This window comes from Acipenser ruthenus, chromosome 7 (assembly GCF_902713425.1).
Source record: "Acipenser ruthenus chromosome 7, fAciRut3.2 maternal haplotype, whole genome shotgun sequence".
NCBI lineage: Eukaryota > Metazoa > Chordata > Actinopteri > Acipenseriformes > Acipenseridae > Acipenser > Acipenser ruthenus.
Window position 1 is genome coordinate 35,218,592 of NC_081195.1, and position 21,773 is coordinate 35,240,364.

The 21,773-nt window shown below is 41.2% G+C and overlaps 1 protein-coding gene across 3 annotated transcripts in view; it reads right to left on the minus strand.

Moving 5' to 3' along the window:
• Nucleotides 1-21,773, minus strand: part of LOC117414667 (voltage-dependent calcium channel subunit alpha-2/delta-4) — a 190,873-nt gene that overhangs the window by 24,871 nt on the left and 144,229 nt on the right. For all 3 annotated transcript variants that reach the window (XM_059026831.1, XM_059026833.1, XM_059026832.1), the window contains 4 exons: nucleotides 15,654-15,715; nucleotides 14,386-14,400; nucleotides 12,623-12,667; nucleotides 10,961-11,023 (listed from right to left, as the gene is read on the minus strand). In XM_059026831.1, the coding sequence (XP_058882814.1) occupies nucleotides 10,961-11,023; nucleotides 12,623-12,667; nucleotides 14,386-14,400; nucleotides 15,654-15,715 (185 nt within the window). The remainder of the gene's footprint in view (nucleotides 1-10,960; nucleotides 11,024-12,622; nucleotides 12,668-14,385; nucleotides 14,401-15,653; nucleotides 15,716-21,773) is intronic.

Consider the following 21,773-nt stretch of genomic DNA (forward strand, 5'->3'; position numbering starts at 1 on the left):
CAGCCAAGTAGTATTAAACAACTTCAACCTCTCACGTTTTTCATTATCTCACTGTAGTATACATCACGCTCCAAATTCGAGGGTGATCTGGATGTTGATAGCTGGGGGCCCTGTAACTGAGAGCATTTGCTGTGTTCTTTAATGGAAGTCAATGAGAGACAAAGTCAAACCAGTTAAATTGCCACCACCCAGCCACCTAATGTCCAGGAAACCTTTCTGGACCCATGCCTCGGGAAACACACCGACAGCCAGTGACGATCAGTGTGGTCATCCTACGATGTCATTGACAAGACACTTATTGAAGATCCAATGAAGGAACTAGCATTGTCTCAAAGACACTGGAATCCGCTGAACCCTGTTAGAACAACACATGGGAGAAGCGGCTACCTCCTCCATAAGTGTGGAAATAAGGAGTCTCCTAATTGTGACTGCGGTGAAGTGCAATCCATTGCTCACATCACTGATCACTGCCCAATACATGTTGTTGGAGGAGGTACACATGGAATCCATCTGGTGACCTCAGATACCATTCAATGGTTTCAAACTCAATATACAGCTAGAAACTCAAATGTCATCCTTTTGTTTTTACAATTTCCTATACTGTTCATTGTTGTTAGTAATCATTCTGGATTGTAATACAGTAGGGAGAAAAAATGGGCGTGACTATTTTAAAAAGCCAACAAGTGAAAAAAATGACAGAAAAAAGAAAAGGAGTGCCTGAATAAGAATGAGGGAGAAATACGAACTAGGGAGAACCTGTCTGTTTCAGTGCACTGTGTAAGATGCTACCCAGGCACAAAAATCACTACCTCCTTATAAAGACCAGCTCACTGTATAGACCAGAGCTGTAAGATCTATGAAATAACAGTAATCAATACTAGGGTGAGATTGACTGGAATTATATTGTTAGCTCTTTGTTTAAGACCAGGTTACTGCATAAACTGCTGCATAAATTGGATACCCTTTACAACAATTTAAGTTCACCTATTTTATCATGCAACTACACATTGTATCTGAATCTGAATTGGCTGCATATGACACATGCCTACAGCCAATTCAGACTGGCTGTATATGGCAAAAGCTACATAAAATCACTATTGTTGTGCAAGATTTTTAAGACTTAAAGACTTTAAAATTACTGCCTCCACCCACTGCTCCCCAGCAAGTAATACAGTGGAGATCCCTTTCCCAGTGCAGCAGCCAGGGCACCGAGACAACTGAGACCAGCTGACAACGAATTAAAAAAAACGGATTAGTTCCCCCATGCCTGTCAATAGGGGCAGTACATCAGTCTTCAAATAAATAAATGAAGTAAATAAATAAAGCCATTCTGTACGGAAATTAAAAGCTCAAACTTGGAACAAGTTAATGGTTAATCTCTGGTTAGGGTTGCCAGTGACATTTTTAGATCAGCTATTAGAACATAAATTAGAGCAGCTATTACCGTTTAATCATGTGAGATATATATATATATATATATATATATATATATATATATATATATATATATATATATATATATATATATAAATAAAAACAGCTGTTTATCAAGACACAATTGGGACTAACTTAAAAGGCTAACTTGAAAAAAAAAAAACTGGACATGGCCCAGGAAGTTAAACAGAACATTAATTATTAAACACATAATCCATAAGATTGTTTATTTTATGTTTGAATGGCACTAACACAGCCTAATAAATTATTGTTAACTTGCTGAGCTACAGTTTTGTACTTAAAAGAAAAAATGTGACTACAATAGCAAAAGTGGGACGATTTAACAATTTTACTGTTTCTGAACAGGACAAAAAACAAAGGCAATGCCAGTTTTCCCGGGACGTCTGGTAACCTTAACTCTGGTGTACCAGCTGGATGTGATGATTGGAACAGAACATGTTGTATAAAGTGCATCTGAACTAGAGGAATCCATTAGTTACACTTTCTGATGAGAACTGCCAGAGAGTTTGGAGTAACATAACATGTTCTTCTCCTAATGCAAAATGAAGGTCAATTCAGTTTAAATTATTACACTGAGTATATTATACCTGTAAAAGAATGTATACTTGTGGCTTAAATTATTCAAATGCTGGAGGAGTGGACCTGACAGGATCCCTAATACATACCTTATGTAGTTGCTCCAAATTAAAATCTTATTGGGAAAACCTTTTATTCCATTTATATAAAATACTAGATTATGATTAAGGCCCTTTGTAAATTGCGGATTTCACAGGCTGCGCAGAAATCATGTAATTAGCCCAATACCACGATTTTTCCAATATTCTTAAGAAATAAAAATAAATAACTTCATAATTATTGTTTGTATTAACAAACTGTACAGCTCTGCTGTGTGCCTGCGTGTACTATTCGCCATGCACATAGTGCTGTGCAGTGATTATGTCATGTGACTATATGCAATCTAGGTGTGAAATTAAAATACTACACACTGTAAACAAGAAAATGGATGTCTCTAAAAAGACAAAAAATATGTCTGCAGTAGCTCACATAAAGCAGTACCCAGCAGGAGTTTTACACAGCGATGGAGGTAAGCTCTTCTGTACGTCCTGCAACGTCACTTTAGATCACTACTGAGAATCGGCTTTTGACGGCACTTAGATTTAAGTATTCACCGAAAGAGAAAGGCGGAAATCCAGAGCAGTACTGCGACTGCTTTACTTGCAAAGAAACAAAAAACGGTGACTTCCATGTTCCAAAAGTCCACTGAAAGCCGCGAAGCACGAAACACATTACATTTTGACCTGACAGTTGTTTGTTTGCACAAATATCCCTCTTGAAAAATTGGACAAGCTTGCCAGGGGGGGCCCCAAATGGTAGTTTCTGTGAGAAGTTAAAAGACTTAAAGGAAAGTGTTCACGCTTCAGGACATCGAAAGTGCAGCGACTCGCCTGACAATATAAAGTTGTTGAATGAAACATTCCCTTTTTTCTTGCCAAAAACTGCAATGATTCTAAGTACTTGTCACAAAGACGGCCAGAGTGGGTGGCGTCAGACCAGACAGGAATACACAGACAGAGACGGTGGTGATGAGGAGCTGAGTGCAATGGCTGCACTCAGCGTTTATTTAACAAATAAAAGGGTTTAACAGTACAAAAAACAGGACACGGCACTTGACGCCAAAAGAAACATATAAACAAAACGGACTAAACAGTGAACAGACAAACGGACAAACACGGTGAGCAGATAACACTAATTACTTTACTTTAGACTTTCTTTTCTCCTTCTCTCTCTCCCGTTCTCCACTCACCGAACACCAACCACGAGTGACTAAAAATGTGCCTATTTATACTGTTGTGCTGGGATTCAATTACTAATTAATTATTCACTTGAATCCCAGCACGTGAATTAATTCTGTGCAACCCCGTGCTCACATATTACATTTAACCAGCACGTGAAGTGATTTGTGCTCTCCTCGTGCCTAAATACAAATCTACACTTTAAATATACGTGAAACACAGACCCGTTTATATCCCGTGTACCAATCTATACACCAACATTAACACACACACGCACGCAACATACAACACAGATCACACAAATGCACACAGGGGCGGGGCACTTTGCCACATATACCCCCCCTTGTGCGCAGCACACATGGCCTCAACGGCCACCTCCCCCCTTAAAAACCCAGCAGTCCAGAACAAAGTCTCGGGCTGGGAAGGGAGGCTTCAGTGGGCCCTTGGCTGGCAATGCTGTCAGCACCCCTGCCGGTAGTGGCACGGCTGACAGCCTGTTGGTCCCATCCTGCAGCGAAAAAGCTGCGGGGGCAGGTGGTCCCCCGACCTCCCCCTTCTTCGTAGCCGGCAGCTCCCTCCTGTGGGGCTCCGGCCACAAGAACTCCTGCAGCGAAACTGCTGCTGGGGAAAGTGGTCTCCAGACCTCGTCCCCCTTCTTCGTGGCCGGCAGCTCCCCTTTCTGGGGCTCCGGCCACCGTACTCCCTGCGGAGGTACGGGCAGCAGAGGCAGCTCCTGCTCCTCTGCTCCTGGAGGTGGTGGAGGCAGAGGCAGCTCCAGCTCCTCTGCTCCTGGCGGTGGTGGAGGCAGAGGCAGCTCCAGCTCCTCTGCTCCTGGAGGTGGTGGAGGCAGAGGCAGCTCCTGCTCCTCTGCTCCTGGAGGTGGTGGAGGCAGAGGCAGCTCCTGCTCCTCTGCTCCTGGAGGTGGTGGAGGCAGAGGCAGCTCCTGCTCCTCTGCTCCTGGAAGTGGTGGAGGCAGAGGCAGCTCCTGCTCCTCTGCTCCTGGCGGTGGTGGAGGCAGAGGCAGCTCCTCTGCTCCTGGCGGCGCTGGCTCCCTCCGCTGTGGCGGCTGGGCTGGTGCGCGCCGTGCTGCCTTCAGCAGCATGAATAGAGGCTGCTGGGGGACACCAGCCTCCTGCCCCTCTCCCCCCCAAAAATTTCCAGGGGGTTGGGCCTGTAACTCCTCCCCTTCCGGCCCTTGGGGCTGAACCAGCAGGCATTTTCCCTCTGCTGGTGGCTTGGGTCCCAGGGCTGTGGAAGCCCCGACTTGCCTCCCTTTGGGCTGTGGACGCACCGACTCCTCCCTTTTGGGCTGTGGACGCACCGACTCCTCCCTTTTGGGCTGTGGACGCACCGACTCCCCCCTCTTGGGCTGTGGACGCACCGACTCCCCCCTCTTGGGCTGTGGACGTTCGGGCTCCCCCCACTCAGGCGTAGGACGTTCGGGCTCCTCCCACTCAGGCGTAGGACGTTCGGGCTCCTCCCACTCAGGCGTAGGACGTTCGGGCTCCTCCCACTCAGGCGTAGGACGTTCGGGCTCCTCCCACTCAGGCGTAGGACGTTCAGGCTCCTCCCATTTGGGCTGTGGACGCTCAGGCTCCTCCCGCTTGGTCTGTGGACGCTCAGGCTCCTCCCCATAGCTGCGGAAGGGACAGTGGGCGAACAGGTGATCCTGGTCGCAGAGGAGGCACCCCGGCGATGGCTTGTTACATCGCCGTGGATGCCTGGCCCTTAGGCGGCACTCCTCCTCCCTGTCCTTCACCTCTTTATCCGGTTCCTCCTCCTCCTCACCTTGGAAGGGGCAGATCGCCACCGTGTGTCCGTAGACTCCACAGGCCATGCACCAGCCTTGGTCCTCGAGGCCCCCGAGGAGGTCCTCCAGGTCCCGGCAGCCGTCTCTCCAGCCTTCCATTTTCACTTTTTTTTTTTTTTGAAACCAGTCCTGTGGTTTTTTTTTTTTTTTTTTTTTTTTTTTTTAAACACAAAACCCCCTCTCCTGGTCTGACGCTTGGAGGCGCTGTTATCCCACGATGACACCACGTGTCACAAAGACGGCCAGAGTGGGTGGCGTCAGACCAGACAGGAATACACAGACAGAGACGGTGGTGATGAGGAGCTGAGTGCAATGGCTGCACTCAGCGTTTATTTAACAAATAAAAGGGTTTAACAGTACAAAAAACAGGACACGGCACTTGACGCCAAAAGAAACATATAAACAAAACGGACTAAACAGTGAACAGACAAACGGACAAACACGGTGAGCAGATAACACTAATTACTTTACTTTAGACTTTCTTTTCTCCTTCTCTCTCTCCCGTTCTCCACTCACCGAACACCAACCACGAGTGACTAAAAATGTGCCTATTTATACTGTTGTGCTGGGATTCAATTACTAATTAATTATTCACTTGAATCCCAGCACGTGAATTAATTCTGTGCAACCCCGTGCTCACATATTACATTTAACCAGCACGTGAAGTGATTTGTGCTCTCCTCGTGCCTAAATACAAATCTACACTTTAAATATACGTGAAACACAGACCCGTTTATATCCCGTGTACCAATCTATACACCAACATTAACACACACACGCACGCAACATACAACACAGATCACACAAATGCACACAGGGGCGGGGCACTTTGCCACAGTACTATATTGTAAAATTGTTCTGCCTAAAAAAACGTCATAGAAACGGTGCGTTCACGGAGATCATTATGCACAGATTCTGTGCAGAATCTGACCAATTTAGCCAATGATCTTCTAAGAATGATCTCCGTGAACGCACCCACAGCCTCTCCCAAGTTGTGATAATTTGCATTTGTTGAAATTCAAAATTAACGATAACAGCTATTGTCTTACAAGAAGCAAAAGAGAAAGGTACGTTTTACTAATGATTCTGTTCAAGTGTTTAAGATGTATTCTGGGAACTTGTCAGTAAAAGTGCTTAGCTTATAATATCTATCACATCACAGCAACTAAGCAAATAGCAAAATAATAGCCAGGGCTGGCGTCAGCACCAGGGCAACCCGGGCAAGCGCCCTGGGCCCCGACGCCAGAGTGGGGCCCACACATACATACAGAAATAAAACTGGAAACACTATGAGTAAATGTACTATTTCTGTGTCAGCTATCCTACTCCAGCAGCCACTTTTAAACTAAACCGTATGCATGCAGTGAAACTTCAGATCTCCCCCCTTTTTCCCTCTTTTCCTTTGACGTATAATAGACTATCATAACGTCTATTATTATCATAACGTCAGAACGCCTATTATAATTATATGATTTTATTTGGGGGTGAAGGTGGGGGTCACTGGAGGTCCATTGCCCGGGGCCCACACAAACCTGGCGCCTCCCTGATAATAGCCAGTGCCATGTTAATGAATTAAGAAGAGCGGAACTCGCGCCACCGGTAGATTGTATTCTCTTTCTGAGCTGGTACAACTCTAAAAGGATACTTGCTATTACTTATAGTATAGTCTTATACTCAGGGCTTAAATTCAGCTGAGCTCCAGTAAATATTTCTGCATCTTGACTTCAGCCTGCAGCTGTTCAGTAGTGAAAACAATACGAAATACAACTTTACCATAAATAATTATGAGCATTTATTTTCACAGGGACTGTAGCAATTTATTTTCATGGCAATTATTACAACTGAAAATATTTACATACAGTATATGGAGGGCAGCGTAACAGGAGCGCCACTTCTGTATGTGTGCGTCTGTCCTTCCTTTCCCTGGTTGTTGCTAGTGCTGTATGTGCGTGCGTATATCGTGCAACTGTAAACGAGTTAACTGCAGTGTAAACTTGATTGAAATAAGTCACTACTATCGGCAGACCTGAATGGCGTGAGAAATGATTTAGATCACTGTCAGCACTAGTTTATGAAAAGCTTTTTATTTTCTTTATAGTAATGTGTGAATCTAAAACTGGGAATGTAATGCTTGTCTTTTTATAGCAATGCAATTTTTTTTAGTGTTTTGGGAATCGGAGACCTCTGTGGAAGTCCAGAGTTGCACCTGTGGTTGATCCACGCATCTGTCTTTTGGAGTTTTAAGTATTTGAAGTTGGAGTTTTACTTAAGAGTACTTGTATATCATTTCCTAGTTGGCGAACAGAAAAACAAAACATGTAAAAAATGCTTATAAAACCTGTGAACAAAATGCTTTGGTTTAAAATAAAATAAATGTAATTGCTTCAAATGATCCAGTTTTTTTTTTTTTTTGGGGGGGGGGGGGTGGGCTCCAGGAAATATTCCATGAGAATGTAAGCCTTGCTTATACTTATATATTACTAAAAATCATCAAGGTAGTCATCACTCTTCCAGTAACCACTGTTTTCTGTTTTAAGTTTGGTTAAAACCTATTCCATGACCACCAACTTCCATGACCAATCCTCGTCTGAGTGATCTGCTTATGATGGCAACTGAAAAAGCATTGGTAAAAAAATTAATAAATTGATTTTGCTGTCCTGGTTGATATCTTTGCAAAAATGAATCCTAGATGGTATCTGCTGCTTCACCAGGTTTATTCATGCAATGCCAGAGTTTTTTTCTTTTTTTTTTTTAAGTTTGTTGCAGAGTTTTATTATTATGGAGAGGGGCCCCTAAATGCATTATTTACCCCCCCCCCCCTCCCCCCCAAGCTTTTTGTGAAGTGACGCCCCTGGGGTTACACAAATGGTGAACATGCATCTGACATACTAGAATTGAAAGCTGTCCTTGCAGATACACTTTACCTACAGGCTGTTAATTACAACACCGTTTCACAAGCTATTGTAAAGTGCTTGAATAACTTTGACGTTGATTTTGATGATGTCAGTGCATTTATCTCTATATTTGATGTTTACAAAAATAATAATAATCTGTACACATAATTTATAAAATAGTTCCATGCACATTCCGCGAAATACGATATTTTACCTGTGACACTGCTGTGAATTTTAAAGAATTTCAGCGATTTTCACAGGGCCTTCATTATAATATTTCATTTTCAGCTAGACTTGTAATTCTTGGAGACACTACTCACTACTTGCACTAACAAAACCTTTCTTCTTTTGTGGTCGCTAAAGAAGCTATAGTACTGTCATGGAAAGACTCCAAGCCACCTGCTTTGCAACTATGGAAGAACTTATTGTTAGATTATATAAACCGAGAAAAAATCTCCTGTTCTTTAAATAACCGATGTGAGAATTTTCAAACACATGGTATAAGGGAGTGGTTTCCACTTGTGGTCCGTGAGTAAACTCCAGGTGGTCCGCAAACAACTCCCAAAATTCGGTTACGCAGTTCTTGCAAAAAAACATTTCTACACAATCACATGTGCTACTACAATATGTATTACTGAGCAACACAACACACAGCTTTAACCACATTATATATAATACGATATGTATGTAGTCTGCATTTTCCCCCTTTATCTTTTTCTTTTATTACGGGTGTGTTTATAAATTAATATATATTACAGCTACCAATGATGCAATACCAAGCACCGCCTTGAAAGCCGACATTAACTGAAACAGCTTTCTAATGTGAAATAAATACTAACTGGATAACTGTTACACATTATGAAGCCATGTTTGTCTTGCCAAATTACACTTTTTTTTCCAACCAGCTTTATTTAAATTAATAAATGTAGCAGTCACGTAAATGCACATGTTTCTAATCTGTGGTGATTCTACTGCTTGTTTTCACTGCACAGGAAAGAAACAAAAACGTAATCTACGTAAAAGTAGAGCACTGCATTGAATATTCTTAACTTGGTTGGAATGACTAAGTTAAAACAAACCTTTTCAACAATATAAAATGTGCCACAGTGTTTTCCAGGGATAGGAATATCCCTATTTCCATATTTAACATTTTAGAGAGGTTAGTTGCATATAGTAATAGAAGCCAATGTCAAACAAAAATAGGCTATATTTGTTGCTTGACTTGTGAACTGTACCACTGTAGTGTGAATGATCTATTTCAGCTGGTTTATTCAGCCAGGTTTAATATCTCACAAGACAATATGCCAAAAAGAAAATTGTCTTAACACTTCTTCTAGAAACACTCTCCAATAATTACATTTTTCAAATTGCTTCCCACCCACCCGGTCTTCGTATTCCAGTGTTTTTTTTATATGTACATCGAGCGAAGAAATGGGAACTTTGCCTTCAGCAACATTTAATGTGCAAAATGACAACATTCCTGGTAGCGAAGATTCAAGCCCAGGGATCTTGTTAAGTTAGGTACGTCATATAAATACTTTACTGTCTACCTGTACTTATGCATATAAGCCTACAAATTAGTTTCAAAATGCTGTAGTGAAAAAATGCATGGCAAGTGGCAAGTGGTCCGCGGGAAAAATCCAAACACCAAAGTGGTCCCTATATTGAAAAAGGCTGGGAACCACTGGTATAAGGCCTCAACTTAGCCTACTAACACTGGCATTTATGATGTTACCAGCTTCATATTTATACTGTATTTATATTAACTCTATATTGCTTGTAATGTGTTCAAGTAAAGCAGTGGTGGCCACTGCGATCCATTTTGGTGGATCTCAACGGGCTCCGCGATCCACCAGTAAGCTATGACCAACAATTATTAGTGGGATTTCATATAATAGTGTCCAATACGTAATAGCAATAATAAAACAAATCAACCACAACAACAGGGCTGGTCTGCCTCTCTGCATATATTAAGCACTGTGTTTAATATATTTTCATGTTTGAACTTCTGGCTCTCTGTTAAAAATGCAGTCTTGCCTGCCATCAGTTCCCCTGCATCCTGATAAAACGTGCAAAACATGGATCTTTTTTAACATTGTCAAACTTAAGCCAGGGGAAATCTTTTAGCCACTGTTGGTTGAACTTGTATTTTACAACTGTGAACACTCTGTAACTAACTCGAAGTTCCCTGTTCGCGTTCATCTTCTGACATACCTGCATTGCTCATTTCTTGTAAAGACGCCGACATACAGTATATGAATTTGTTATTTTCCTCATCTTGGTTTGACAGACTGTCTGGAAACGAGCAGCCATCGCCCTGATAAATCAGTGAAATTGGCGGGGTATGGGATTTGTAGTTTTTAATGTGTGATTAACAGTGGGCAATGGACACCAATAAACTACATTCCCAGAGTACATTACAATTGAGCTATGAGTTTAGATCCGACTGAGTTTTTTTTTTGTTTTGTTTTATCTTTATTCATCTTAAAAAATAAATCACATTTATTGTTTATAGTCAATCTTTAGGAATTTCTAGTCACATATGTGCACCTAAATTAAATGTACGTTCTCACAAGCATTTTGTTAGTCTCATATGCAGAAACTGTTGGGATAATTTCATCTGTGCTACTGGACAACACAGAAGGCTCTGCCCATCAGCCGAAACAAAAACTGTTGCATGCTTATATGCTCGTGCTCGTTCTGATTTGTCCCGAGATCCACCGAAGATCGATCCACGTATTGGCCACCGCTAAAGTAAAGGGTTGCTGACTATGATTTGAACTGGTTGTAATATTTAGATGTTCTTATTTTTATTTTTGCATTCTATTTTATATATATGTACACATATATAATCTATCCATTGTATTGTCTTTGAAATTAATAAAAACATAAAACAAAGAATACATTAGTTAACATAGCTGTGACATTTCAGATCCATACCAAATTTTAGGCCAACCCATAGCCATAAGAAGCAAACAGCCCAAAAAAGAAATAATACAGGGCCTCACCTCTTTTTTGTCCTTGGAGACCAGGATGAAGCCATTGCTGTCAATGAGATAGCAGTTCAGATTCTGGAGAGTGTGGAGAAACGGAAAGAATGAAATCAGGGGGGAGCATGTTTAGAAACTCACAATACAATCTGCACAGTGCTATGGGTGTTGCAGTGTTTATTGCCTTCACAGGGTATTAAAATCATGCTTGAAGGACAAGCTTCAAAACGCAAATGATATACAGTCATCAAGACCACTAGTACCTGGGATTATATGTTAATTGTGGGTGAGTTGCGAGCACGGTTTGATACCCTGTTTGCATCAAGTTACCGTTTGCCCTCTCGTGGCTTGGAAAGTAGATTGTCTGTACATACTTTAGCTTCACCCCTACTGGGACAGACTTCCCAGGCTGGGCCCTTGCCTCTGTATAATCATGGCGATTTGGTTTCACATATAAACCCATGTGCCTGTGTCCAAGTATAAGTGCCCCAACAAGATGTTTATAAATGTGCATCACTGTACACTAGAAGGGCAGCAGTGTGGAGTAGTGGTTAGGGCTCTGGACTCTGGCTCTGGCTCTGGACTCTTGACTAGAGGGTTGTGGGCTTGAGCAAGGTACTTTACCTAGATTGCTCCAGTAAAAACCCAACTGTATAAATGGGGAATTGTATGTAAAAATAATGTGATATCTGTATAATGTGAAATAATGTATAATGTGATATCTTGTAACAATTGTAAGTCGCCTGGATAAGGGCGTCTGCTAAGAAATAAATAATAAGGAAAAGTTGTGACAGTAACGCTGATAGAAGACCACTGTTTTTCACCTTTTGTTTTCTTTTTCTAAAGTAGTCCTGCATATAAGCGCACTCCCATTACATACGATTATTCAGTATAGCTGATAATCCAGGGCTCGTAACGGAACGTGAAACAAGCAATGTGATTGGTGGAGCAAGGTTCCTCACAGAATTTAAATTAAGTATTGGCAGCCATCTTGCTCACACTCACTTACAGATGTACAGCTGTAACTATGAAAATGTGCAATAAAAAGTACTATTGTATTCAGGAGTCCTGTTTAACTTCAAGTGCCACAAGAGTTTACCATGCTGCAATAAGTAAATATATCTATTTACTGCCTGTCTTTGTGGCGTTTGGTGTCATAACCAAATTTCTGTTGATAAAACTAAGGTCCTAAATGACTTATTTATGCATTTAACAGAATTATATTTTTTCATCAAACTACTATGTATTTGGAGTACAATATCCATGTGAATGGTTTTATATGCAGATTTACCAGAATGTTGGTTGTTACATTTAAGTGGATCACAATACTGTTCAGTATCACGTTGAACTAGTTTAAATTGCTCAATTGTGCATTACTGTAAGCCTACAAGCCTTTATGTTACTGTCTCATGCCTAGCAGTGCGGTGAAAAGGGAACATGGAGGATACAGACAAAAAAGCATTTAAAGGTAAGCAAGGCAACTCAGTTTCCCTTTTAAATTCATTTGGTCAATATACTATAGCATCAGTATTGGAACACATTTGAAACATGATCAGAGGTATGTATTGTGATATTATATATGTTACATTTCATTAATTGTCAAGCTGACTGTACAGTAATTGGATTCTTCATGGCCATGTTTATGATCTCAACAACAAAGAGGCCAACTAAAATACTTACATCATCATCACAGCTGATAGGGCACATTCCGTCTATTGTGCTGCACTGCAGAAAGAAAGGAGAAGAACAAACAGAAATAACTGACTGGAGGAAACTTGGGTTTTTGCAGCTGCCTTTTAAATTCTTTTCTCCCAGTGCACTGTGTGAATGAAAAGTGTTCTAACAGGATCCTTTTTCTCAACCAAAAGTAAAACATCATGCGCTCTGGTGTCTGCAGTACTGTTTCAGGAAGGCATGCATATATTTTAAGCTCTCTAAAAGTGTCATAACTTTTTACTCAGTAGCATTGTTTTAACAATTTATTTCCAAACAATGAGTAATAGCAAAATTACACATGTATTACTTGTATTCAGAAAAATGGCTATAATCATTACGATTGTCTGTTTGTACTCGTTGCTCGGCACAGGCCTAGTTTTCACTGATGTGCTGGTGTGGTTTTATCATTCAGTTAATTTCTCTACTGGCTGGTATATGTGACATGCTTCTGCTAGTAATCTCAGACATTTGGAGCCAAGACCAAAGCTGTTTACCATCCTAAAACCTTTATTACAACTCTAGCTCTTATTAATTGTGCTTAGCATGTCATTTGGGTTCTTGAGGTTGAAATAATGTGGCAGTCAAATGTTTATTGTCTACTGCATACCCCATGTAATGAAACTGAATTGAAGGAAGCCAAAAAGTCATATGACCTCAATATGGCGACTACAGCCCTAAGTGATGGATGCTGTTAGGTTACAGGCCTAAGTGAAGGATGCTGTTAGGATACAGCCCTACATGAAGGATGCTGTTAGGATACAGCCTAAGTGAAGGATGCTGTTAGGATACAGGCCTAAGTGAAGGATGCCATTAGGATACAGGCCTAAGTGAAGGATGATGTTAGGATACAGCCCTAAGTGAAGGATGCTGTTAGGATACAGCCCTAAGTGAAGGATGCTGTTAGGATACAGGCCTAAGTGAAGGATGCCGTTAGGATACAGCCCTAAGTGAAGGATGCTGTTAGGATACAGGCCTAAGTGAAGGATGCTGTTAGGATACAGCCTAAGTGAAGGATGCTGTTAGGATACAGCCCTACATGAAGGATGCTGTTAGGATACAGCCTAAGTGAAGGATGCTGTTAGGATACAGCCCTAAGTGAAGGATGCTGTTAGGATACAGCCCTAAGTGAAGGATGCTGTTAGGATACAGGCCTAAGTGAAGGATGCCATTAGGATACAGGCCTAAGTGAAGGATGCTGTTAGGATACAGCCCTAAGTGAAGGATGCTGTTAGGATACAGGCATAAGTGAAGGGTGTCATTAGTTTCCTTGACACTGAAAATATAAAGTTGAAATGGTTATCGGAGATACAAGCATTAGTATGGTCGACGGCAGATTTGAAAACTCCCTTCATTGGAATGCTTAATAATAAGTCTAGGAAGTTAAGAGCAACTTTATCGGAAGTGTGATTGCACTTTAATGGGAAAAAACAGGACTGGGTGCCTGCCAAGAACATCACTAGTCAGAGAGTATTTAGATTTTGTCAGAACACTTATTAATGTACATTTGTGTCCATAAAAACACATCACCCACTCACAGACCACAAAACATACAATATCGATGTGTTACCTTATAGTCTCAAACACACACACATAGGATCGGTATCTATTTAGTGTTTATTTGATATCTGAAAAGCCAATCTGTATCTTCAATGTCACACTCCTCAGTTCAGAAGCTGCTGGTAAAGTTATTTTTATCCTGTATAAAATACTCCCTGCTGTCTACTTACATCGGTGTCGTTGGGCTGAGAGGGGACGCATGCAGAGTGCGGACACAGCATGCAGGGAAAAGAAATAAAACAGAAAAATACAGATAAGGCTGGTTAATGTCATTTCAATACACCTCTGCACAGGGAGAGCTCTGCATTACTAAAAGGGAGGCACACTCCTGCAGACTGAAATCGGTGAGACATCCACATCCTCTCCATCTCCATTCCTATTGAATATAAGAGCATGGAGCAGCCTGCAAAACAATCTGTAATATACAGTCTTTAAGCAGCTTGGTACAGGTATGAAATATCATGTTTATCTTAACCAATGCATTCTTCTTGTTGTCTGTTTCAGTCACCTCATCAGTGACTTTTTAAACCTCAGTGTGGCCTCAATAGAGCTCTCAAACATGTCCTCTCTCTAAGTGCAGCTGGTACACCACAGTGTAACCATTAACCTGTCCCCCCCATTGGATGTGGCATTTCTTACTGGTGTATTTGTTATATCCACAAGGGCAGGGTGTTTAAGAGGGCCAGGGTTAGGGTTACACTCTGGTGTACCACCAGTACTTAGAGAGGATGTGTATTTAGGCCACAGGGTGCCTTAAAGGTGTGAGTTTAAAAAAAAAAGTCACCAGGATGTGAGGACTGAAACAGAAGATGATGTGAAAAATGAAGACGAAGAAATCCGTTATGATAACGCCAGTCTTTTATACCCATATCAAGTTACCCTTTAAATGGGTACTTTATATAATCTACAATTATAATATTTACCGTCTACTCTCTGTTTTACCTCTGTCATGCTCTGTTGATTTTTCTGCTTCATGCGTTAACTATGGTTACTAACTATTCCAGCACACAAATTAAACCAGGTATGCTTCTGAAGACTCCTATGAGCTAAATATCTGAAGTCAAGTGGTTTAAACTGTCATTCTGTCCCCTGTGATTCTCTGTAGAGATTTTACAAACCACCAGTTCCCACAGTTTTAGAGGGGACAGAAATAGCTACAGTCCTATAGGTCATTTCTAACTCAACCTTTTTTCAGAAGTTCAGATGTCTCTTACAGTGATTGTAGCAAACAAAATAATGGTATTCATTTTCCACGGCATGCACATCCATTGAATATATAGGTCTAAAATGTGCAGTTCTGAAAGAAATGTGTAGAACTTTTCATACTGCAAAGGTGTGTGTGTGTGTGTTCGGGTATGTGTGTGTGTGTGTGTGTGTGTGTGTGTGTGTGTGTGTGTTTGTTTGTATGTGTGTGTCAGAGCAGTTAGATTCTGCTCACCTGTCTCGTGGCTGTCCAGAACTTCTTCTCCAGCAGCTCCAGCCTGAGTTGAATCCCTACGGCTGAAAGCAAGAAAAGAACAGTGAGACACCGCTGCAAACCCACACAGCCAATCAGATCTGACTGAAAACAAGAAAAGAACAGTGTGACACCACTGCAAACCCACACAGCCAATCAGATCTGAATGAAAGCTGGATGCTCGTGGCAGGCTGAATCAGCTTTCTATATGTAACCAGGTGAAATGAAAATGTTTTAAATCGCTTGTTTAAAAGGCTTAAAGAAACGTGTGGGGATAGTGATTGCACACCAGCCATTTGTTGATAGCAATCTGCACCCATTGCCCCCCCCCCTTTCTTTGTTATAAAAGGGTTATCTGGAACGGTCTGATAGACACTTTATTAGTTTAACTGCACACTTTTCCAGGTAAGTGCTGAATTATCTCTTATTTTTTTAGAGAGAATGAGTTTTAGATATTTTAATGGGGATGTAATTTGTAGTTGAGATTTTGGAAAAGGCTTTTTACATGTCATGTTTATTGTTCAATGTGTTTGTTTTAATACTAATATTAACCACATAATTTATGGTGTCACATTGCTTAGAAGAACCCTATAAATGAAATGTGTGTATTGATAAATAAATGTGTATATTTATAATGAAATGTGTGCATTTAAAATGAAATGTGTGTATTTATAATGTAGTTTTGATTTTTAGGAACACTTGAATGAATATATTGTATTTTTTGCATGATTATTTATTGTGTGTTTTGTATTCCAAGAGGATGCTATATAATTTATATAGTTCCTTGTTTGCTATGATTAAAATACTAAATATTGTGGGTTTTATTGTTTAACTTGTAACACTACATGCAAAAAAAGACCTCTAGCTTTGATTACTGCAAATGCCCCCTTTTTAAAACTGATCAAATAAATATTGAATGAAACCCTGCCACATACAGTACTGTGCAAAAGTTTTAGGCAGGTGTGAAAAAATGCTGTAAAGTAAGAATGCTTTCAAAAATAGACATGTTAATAGTTTATATTTATCAATTAACAAAATGCAAAGTGAGTGAACAGAAGAAGAATTACATCAAATCAATATTTGGTGTGACCACCCTTTGCCTTCAAAACAGCATCAATTCTTCTAGGTACACTTGCACACAGTTTTTGAAGGAACTTGGCAGGTAGGTTGGCCCAAACATCTTGGAGAACTAACCACAGTTCTTCTGTGAATTTAGGCAGCCTCAGTTGCTTCTCTCTCTTCATGTAATCCCAGACAGACTCGATGATGTTGAGATCAGGGCTCTGTGGGGGCCATACCATCACTTCCAGGACTCCTTGTTCTTCTTTACGCTGAAGATAGTTCTTAATGACTTTCGCTGTATGTTTGGGGTCGTTGTCATGCTGCAGAATAAATTTGGGGCCAACCAGATGCCTCCCTGATGGTATTGCATGTTGGATAAGTATCTGCCTGTACTTCTCAGCATTGAGGAGACCATTAATTCTGACCAAATCCCCAACTCCATTTGCAGAAATGCAGCCCCAAACTTGCAAGGAAACTCCACCATGCTTCACTGTTGCCTGCAGACACTCATTCGTGTACCGCTCTCCAGCCCTTCGGCGAACAAACTGCCTTCTGCTACAGCCAAATATTTCAAATTTTGACTCATCAGTCCAGAGCACCTGCTGCCATTTTTCTGCACCCCAGTTCCTGTGTTTTCGTGCATAGTTGAGTCGCTTGGCCTTGTTTCCACGTCGGAGGTATGACTTTTTGGCCGCAAGTCTTCCATGAAGGCCACTTCTGACCAGACTTCTCCGGACAGTAGATGGGTGTACCAGGGTCCCACTGTTTTCTGCCAATTCTGAGCTGATGGCACTGCTGGACATCTTCCGATTGCGAAGGGAAGTAAGCATGATGTGTCTTTCATCTGCTGCAGTAAGTTTCCTTGGCCGACCACTGCGTCTACGGTCCTCAACGTTGCCAGTTTCTTTGTGCTTCTTCAAAAGAGCTTGGACAGCACATCTGGAAACCCTTGTCTGCCTTGAAATTTCTGCCTGGGAGAGACCTTGCTGATGCAGTATAAGTGCCTTGTTGCTGTGCTCAGTCTTGCCATGGTGTATGACTTTTGACAGTAAGCTGTCTTCAGCAACCTCACCTTGTTAGCTGAGTTTGGCTGTTCCTCACCCAGTTTTATTCCTCCTACACAGCTGTTTCTGTTTCAGTTAATGATTGTGTTTCAACCTACATATTGAATTGATGATCATTAGCACCTGTTTGGTATAATTGTTTAATCATACACCTGACTATATGCCTACAAAATCCCTGACTTTGTGCAAGTGTACCTACAAGAATTGATGCTGTTTTGAAGGCAAAGGGTGGTCACACCAAATATGGATTTGATTTAGATTTTTCTTCTGTTCACTCACTTTGCATTTAGTTAATTGATAAATATAATCCATTAACATGTCTATTTTTGAAAGCATTCTTACTTTACAGCATTTTTTCACACCTGCCTAAAACTTTTGCACAGTACTGTATATATGAATGAAATACCTGTCTGACGTTCACTGCACCATTTAATTAGGCTTTAATGAGTGTGCTGCCCCAGCAAGGACAGTGCTGGGGGTAGCAATGTTATCATGAATGTGTGCATGCATGTGTGTCTGCGTGAGTGTGAGTGTGTGCGTGCATGTCTGTATCGTGAGAAAGTGGATCACCATGGTCTACATCCATCATACATACATGTAAAAATGCAACATGAAAAGACAGATGTCTCCTTATATACCACCAGATTCTGACACTCTCAATGAACTTGAGCAAAAACAGTTCTCATCTCTGAATAAGCATTTCTCTATAGACATGATATGCACTACAGTATGCATCCCTAGCAGAGGGATAACATTTCATCAATATAAAGAAAATATAACAGACAAAATATACAAACTACAGCAGGTTTTCAGCAGGGTATTTCCTCCCGATTTCCTAAGCAGAAATAGTACAGGGAGATCCAGTGAGCCAGTGGTAGAGCTGAGATCTGTATCTGTCCTATCCATGAAATCCAAATGTCAGGAACACAATTACAAAGCAGGTTAAGTGGGTCACTGCACCAGCCTTTCACCTCAGGAGGTCTGTGTCTGAATCTGACTTGGGTCTGTGTCTCAACTTAGCACCCTATGGGACATCCAAACCACCATGCTATGTGGCTCAGTTATCATTGCAACAAAAGATTGGATGGATATTGTGACTGAACAGCTTTCTAAGAAAACCAGCTGTATCCACAGCTTTAGGCATGCTAGAGGGGTAATGCAAAAAAAAAAAAAAACACTTAATACAATTCCAGCACTCTCCATTACAGTCTGGGTCGGCACTGATGAAGGCATCACCTGAAACACAGCACGAGTCTGCACTCCTGAAGGAAATGGACTGGCAGTGCAGTTTTGGGAGAAGCAAGCCTGATCAATGTGGATGTTCAGAGACACGTTTGTGTGCTTTAATTTGTCTCCAGGACTGTCAGGTCCGAACATCATTCTGACAGCAGCTGCCAAAGCCTCGCAGTGCTCTGCACCAAGGTTAAATGACAGGACTGCAGTGTCTACAAAACACCATAGTGGATGAGCGAGGGAGACTGGTGAGATATACCCTGAGGGGTTCCAGCCCCCTAAATTGCCTTGTCTGAACTAGTTGTACCAGGGCCCATGGCTGCAGGCTGTGACATTTCTCAAAAAGTTATTGTGCAAATCACTGCGGCTGGGCAACAGGAAGGTAGCTGAGATGAAGGGCAAAGTCTGACCTTACAGGGTGGTCTGTAGCATGTGCAATGGGTCTAAGTGAGCAGACCCTGGAGGGAGGGGGACTACTGATGAAATTGAGTTTTTTGGGGTTTGGTTGCTCCAATATTGAGTTATTATAATTTCTCTAAATCTGCTTTGAACTTGCTTTGAGCTTGCAGTAGAGATGCTAAGTGCCAGGTAAGGCTTCCTTTTTCCATACCAATCATTTGACAATGTGACCTTGTACTCTGCCAGCCCCACCTACTCTGTCTACAGGGAGGGCTGGTGGTTGAAAGGCCACCTTCTCCACACAAGCTCAAAGCAGCCCAAGACCATTTAAAGGCTGACTTAGTGAAAAATTATAATAATTGAATATTGGAGCAAAGTAATGTAGTTTGTAATCAGTCCAGTTTGTTTCCATCAGCAGCACAGAGACCAAGATTAAACCAGTTTGATTTGGGATTGTCAGCCCTGGCTAGGATTTCCTGCTGGCAGAAAATGGCCAGTTCGAGGGAGGAAGCTAGAGCACCCAAGTTAATACATCGAACCACAGAAATGCTTCTATCAGGGAAAAATTGCATGTATAGGTGAAGTCCTTTATACAACAATATTATTATTATTATTATTATTATTATTATTATTATTATTATTATTATTATTATTTTTTAGCAGACGCCATTATCAAGGGTGACTTACAAGATATCACATTCTTTTTTACATACAATTCCCCATTTATACAGTTGGGTTTTTACTCGAGCAATCTAGGTAAAGTACCTTGCTCAAGGGTACAGCAGCAGTGTCCCCCACCTGGGATTGTACCCACGACCCTCCGGTCAAGAGTCCAGAGCCCTAACCACTACTCCACGCAATATGGTACATATAGCAGTGACCTTATGGGGTGTATGGTTTCAAATTGTTTTCAAGGCAGTAGGCCCGGTTTGATATTAAAACCACCGGTGTGCAGTATTTGTATTGAGAAAGTGGTGCCAACTACAGTAGAAACATAAGAGAAACAGGCAAAACAATCCCCACCATTGTGTAAAATGAGTCAGAAACATGTTTGGTCCCGCCCACCTTTAATGTTACACCTACATTTGATGTAACAATGCGCACTTATGTTTGACCCGCCCACTTCCCATTTGATCCCTCCCATTTCCGAATCTGGGCCCTGCACACCACTAATTGCAACATTGTGCCGATTGGTTTAATAGTGCAGATAGAAGTAGTACAGTCATGTGACATTTCATGTGACCAGATGTGGAAAGACATCTGCAGTCCCCTAGCTCTGCTCTGTTTAGTAAGGATAAATATAAGGCAGGAAACAACACAGATCTGTTTTCTTTTTTTAAGAGGACCATTGTCTGCCAGTGCTCTATGTGTACAGTTAATTCATGTTGTTTATTGTTTTTAATTCTACTCAGTTCAAAACAGAGGAAATAGCAAATGACAAACAGCAGAACAGCCTCCAAATCAAACACATAAACACATGCTGACCATTCAGTTTACATTGAAGATTGCAAACCGTGAGGACACTATGCAGTTGTTTAGTACTTTGCAACTGGCTGTTCAAAAGGACTGAATAATAAAGTCTTCCAATGGCAAATTCAGTGCTTAATTTAAGGCCCCTGCTGTTTGAGGTTAAAGGCTTTCGGTCATTTCACCTGGAGGGTGAAATTGTCCCAGCCCTTCAACGACTTCTTTCCTGTCATTGACCAATCAGCTGCTTCCTCTATTAACTGACCTGCTTTCAACCAGTAACATTCTTTCACCCAGATGTGAAATAACCTAGGCATTGCAAGTGTAACAGATTTCCTGAGAATACAGCACATAAACTAAGAACTTTCTTTACCTGACATAGTACCATGTGTTTAATAATGAAAAATCATGTTTGCTATTTCTTTGAAAACTGCACATTTGAGACAAATGTAGTGAATGCAAGTGTAAAACAGGTAAGATTTATTTTGTCAGCTAAAATCACTTTAAACGTGTGAGACCTTATTCTTGTGAGCATCTCTTTGATCACCAAGATGATAACGAAGCTACAGCTGAATTAACATGAAGTTCAGTTGCATTAATGTTGACTTACTCTAGTGGAAACAGCTTTGGGCACATTTACATCACATACACATTTCTGGACATATCAGCAGAGCATCCGAGTAAGACGCACACATCCCATCTCCAACTGAGACCTAAAATAATAATGGAGTAAAATGCACGATGCATATATATAGGACACTGAATGACCATTCATGGTATACAGTTTTTATTTGACGCAGGAGGATGTCTCACTGTTTTTAAAATGTTTTTCACAGTGTTTTTTACATTTTTTAGAGAAGGTTTCTGGGTTTTCAGA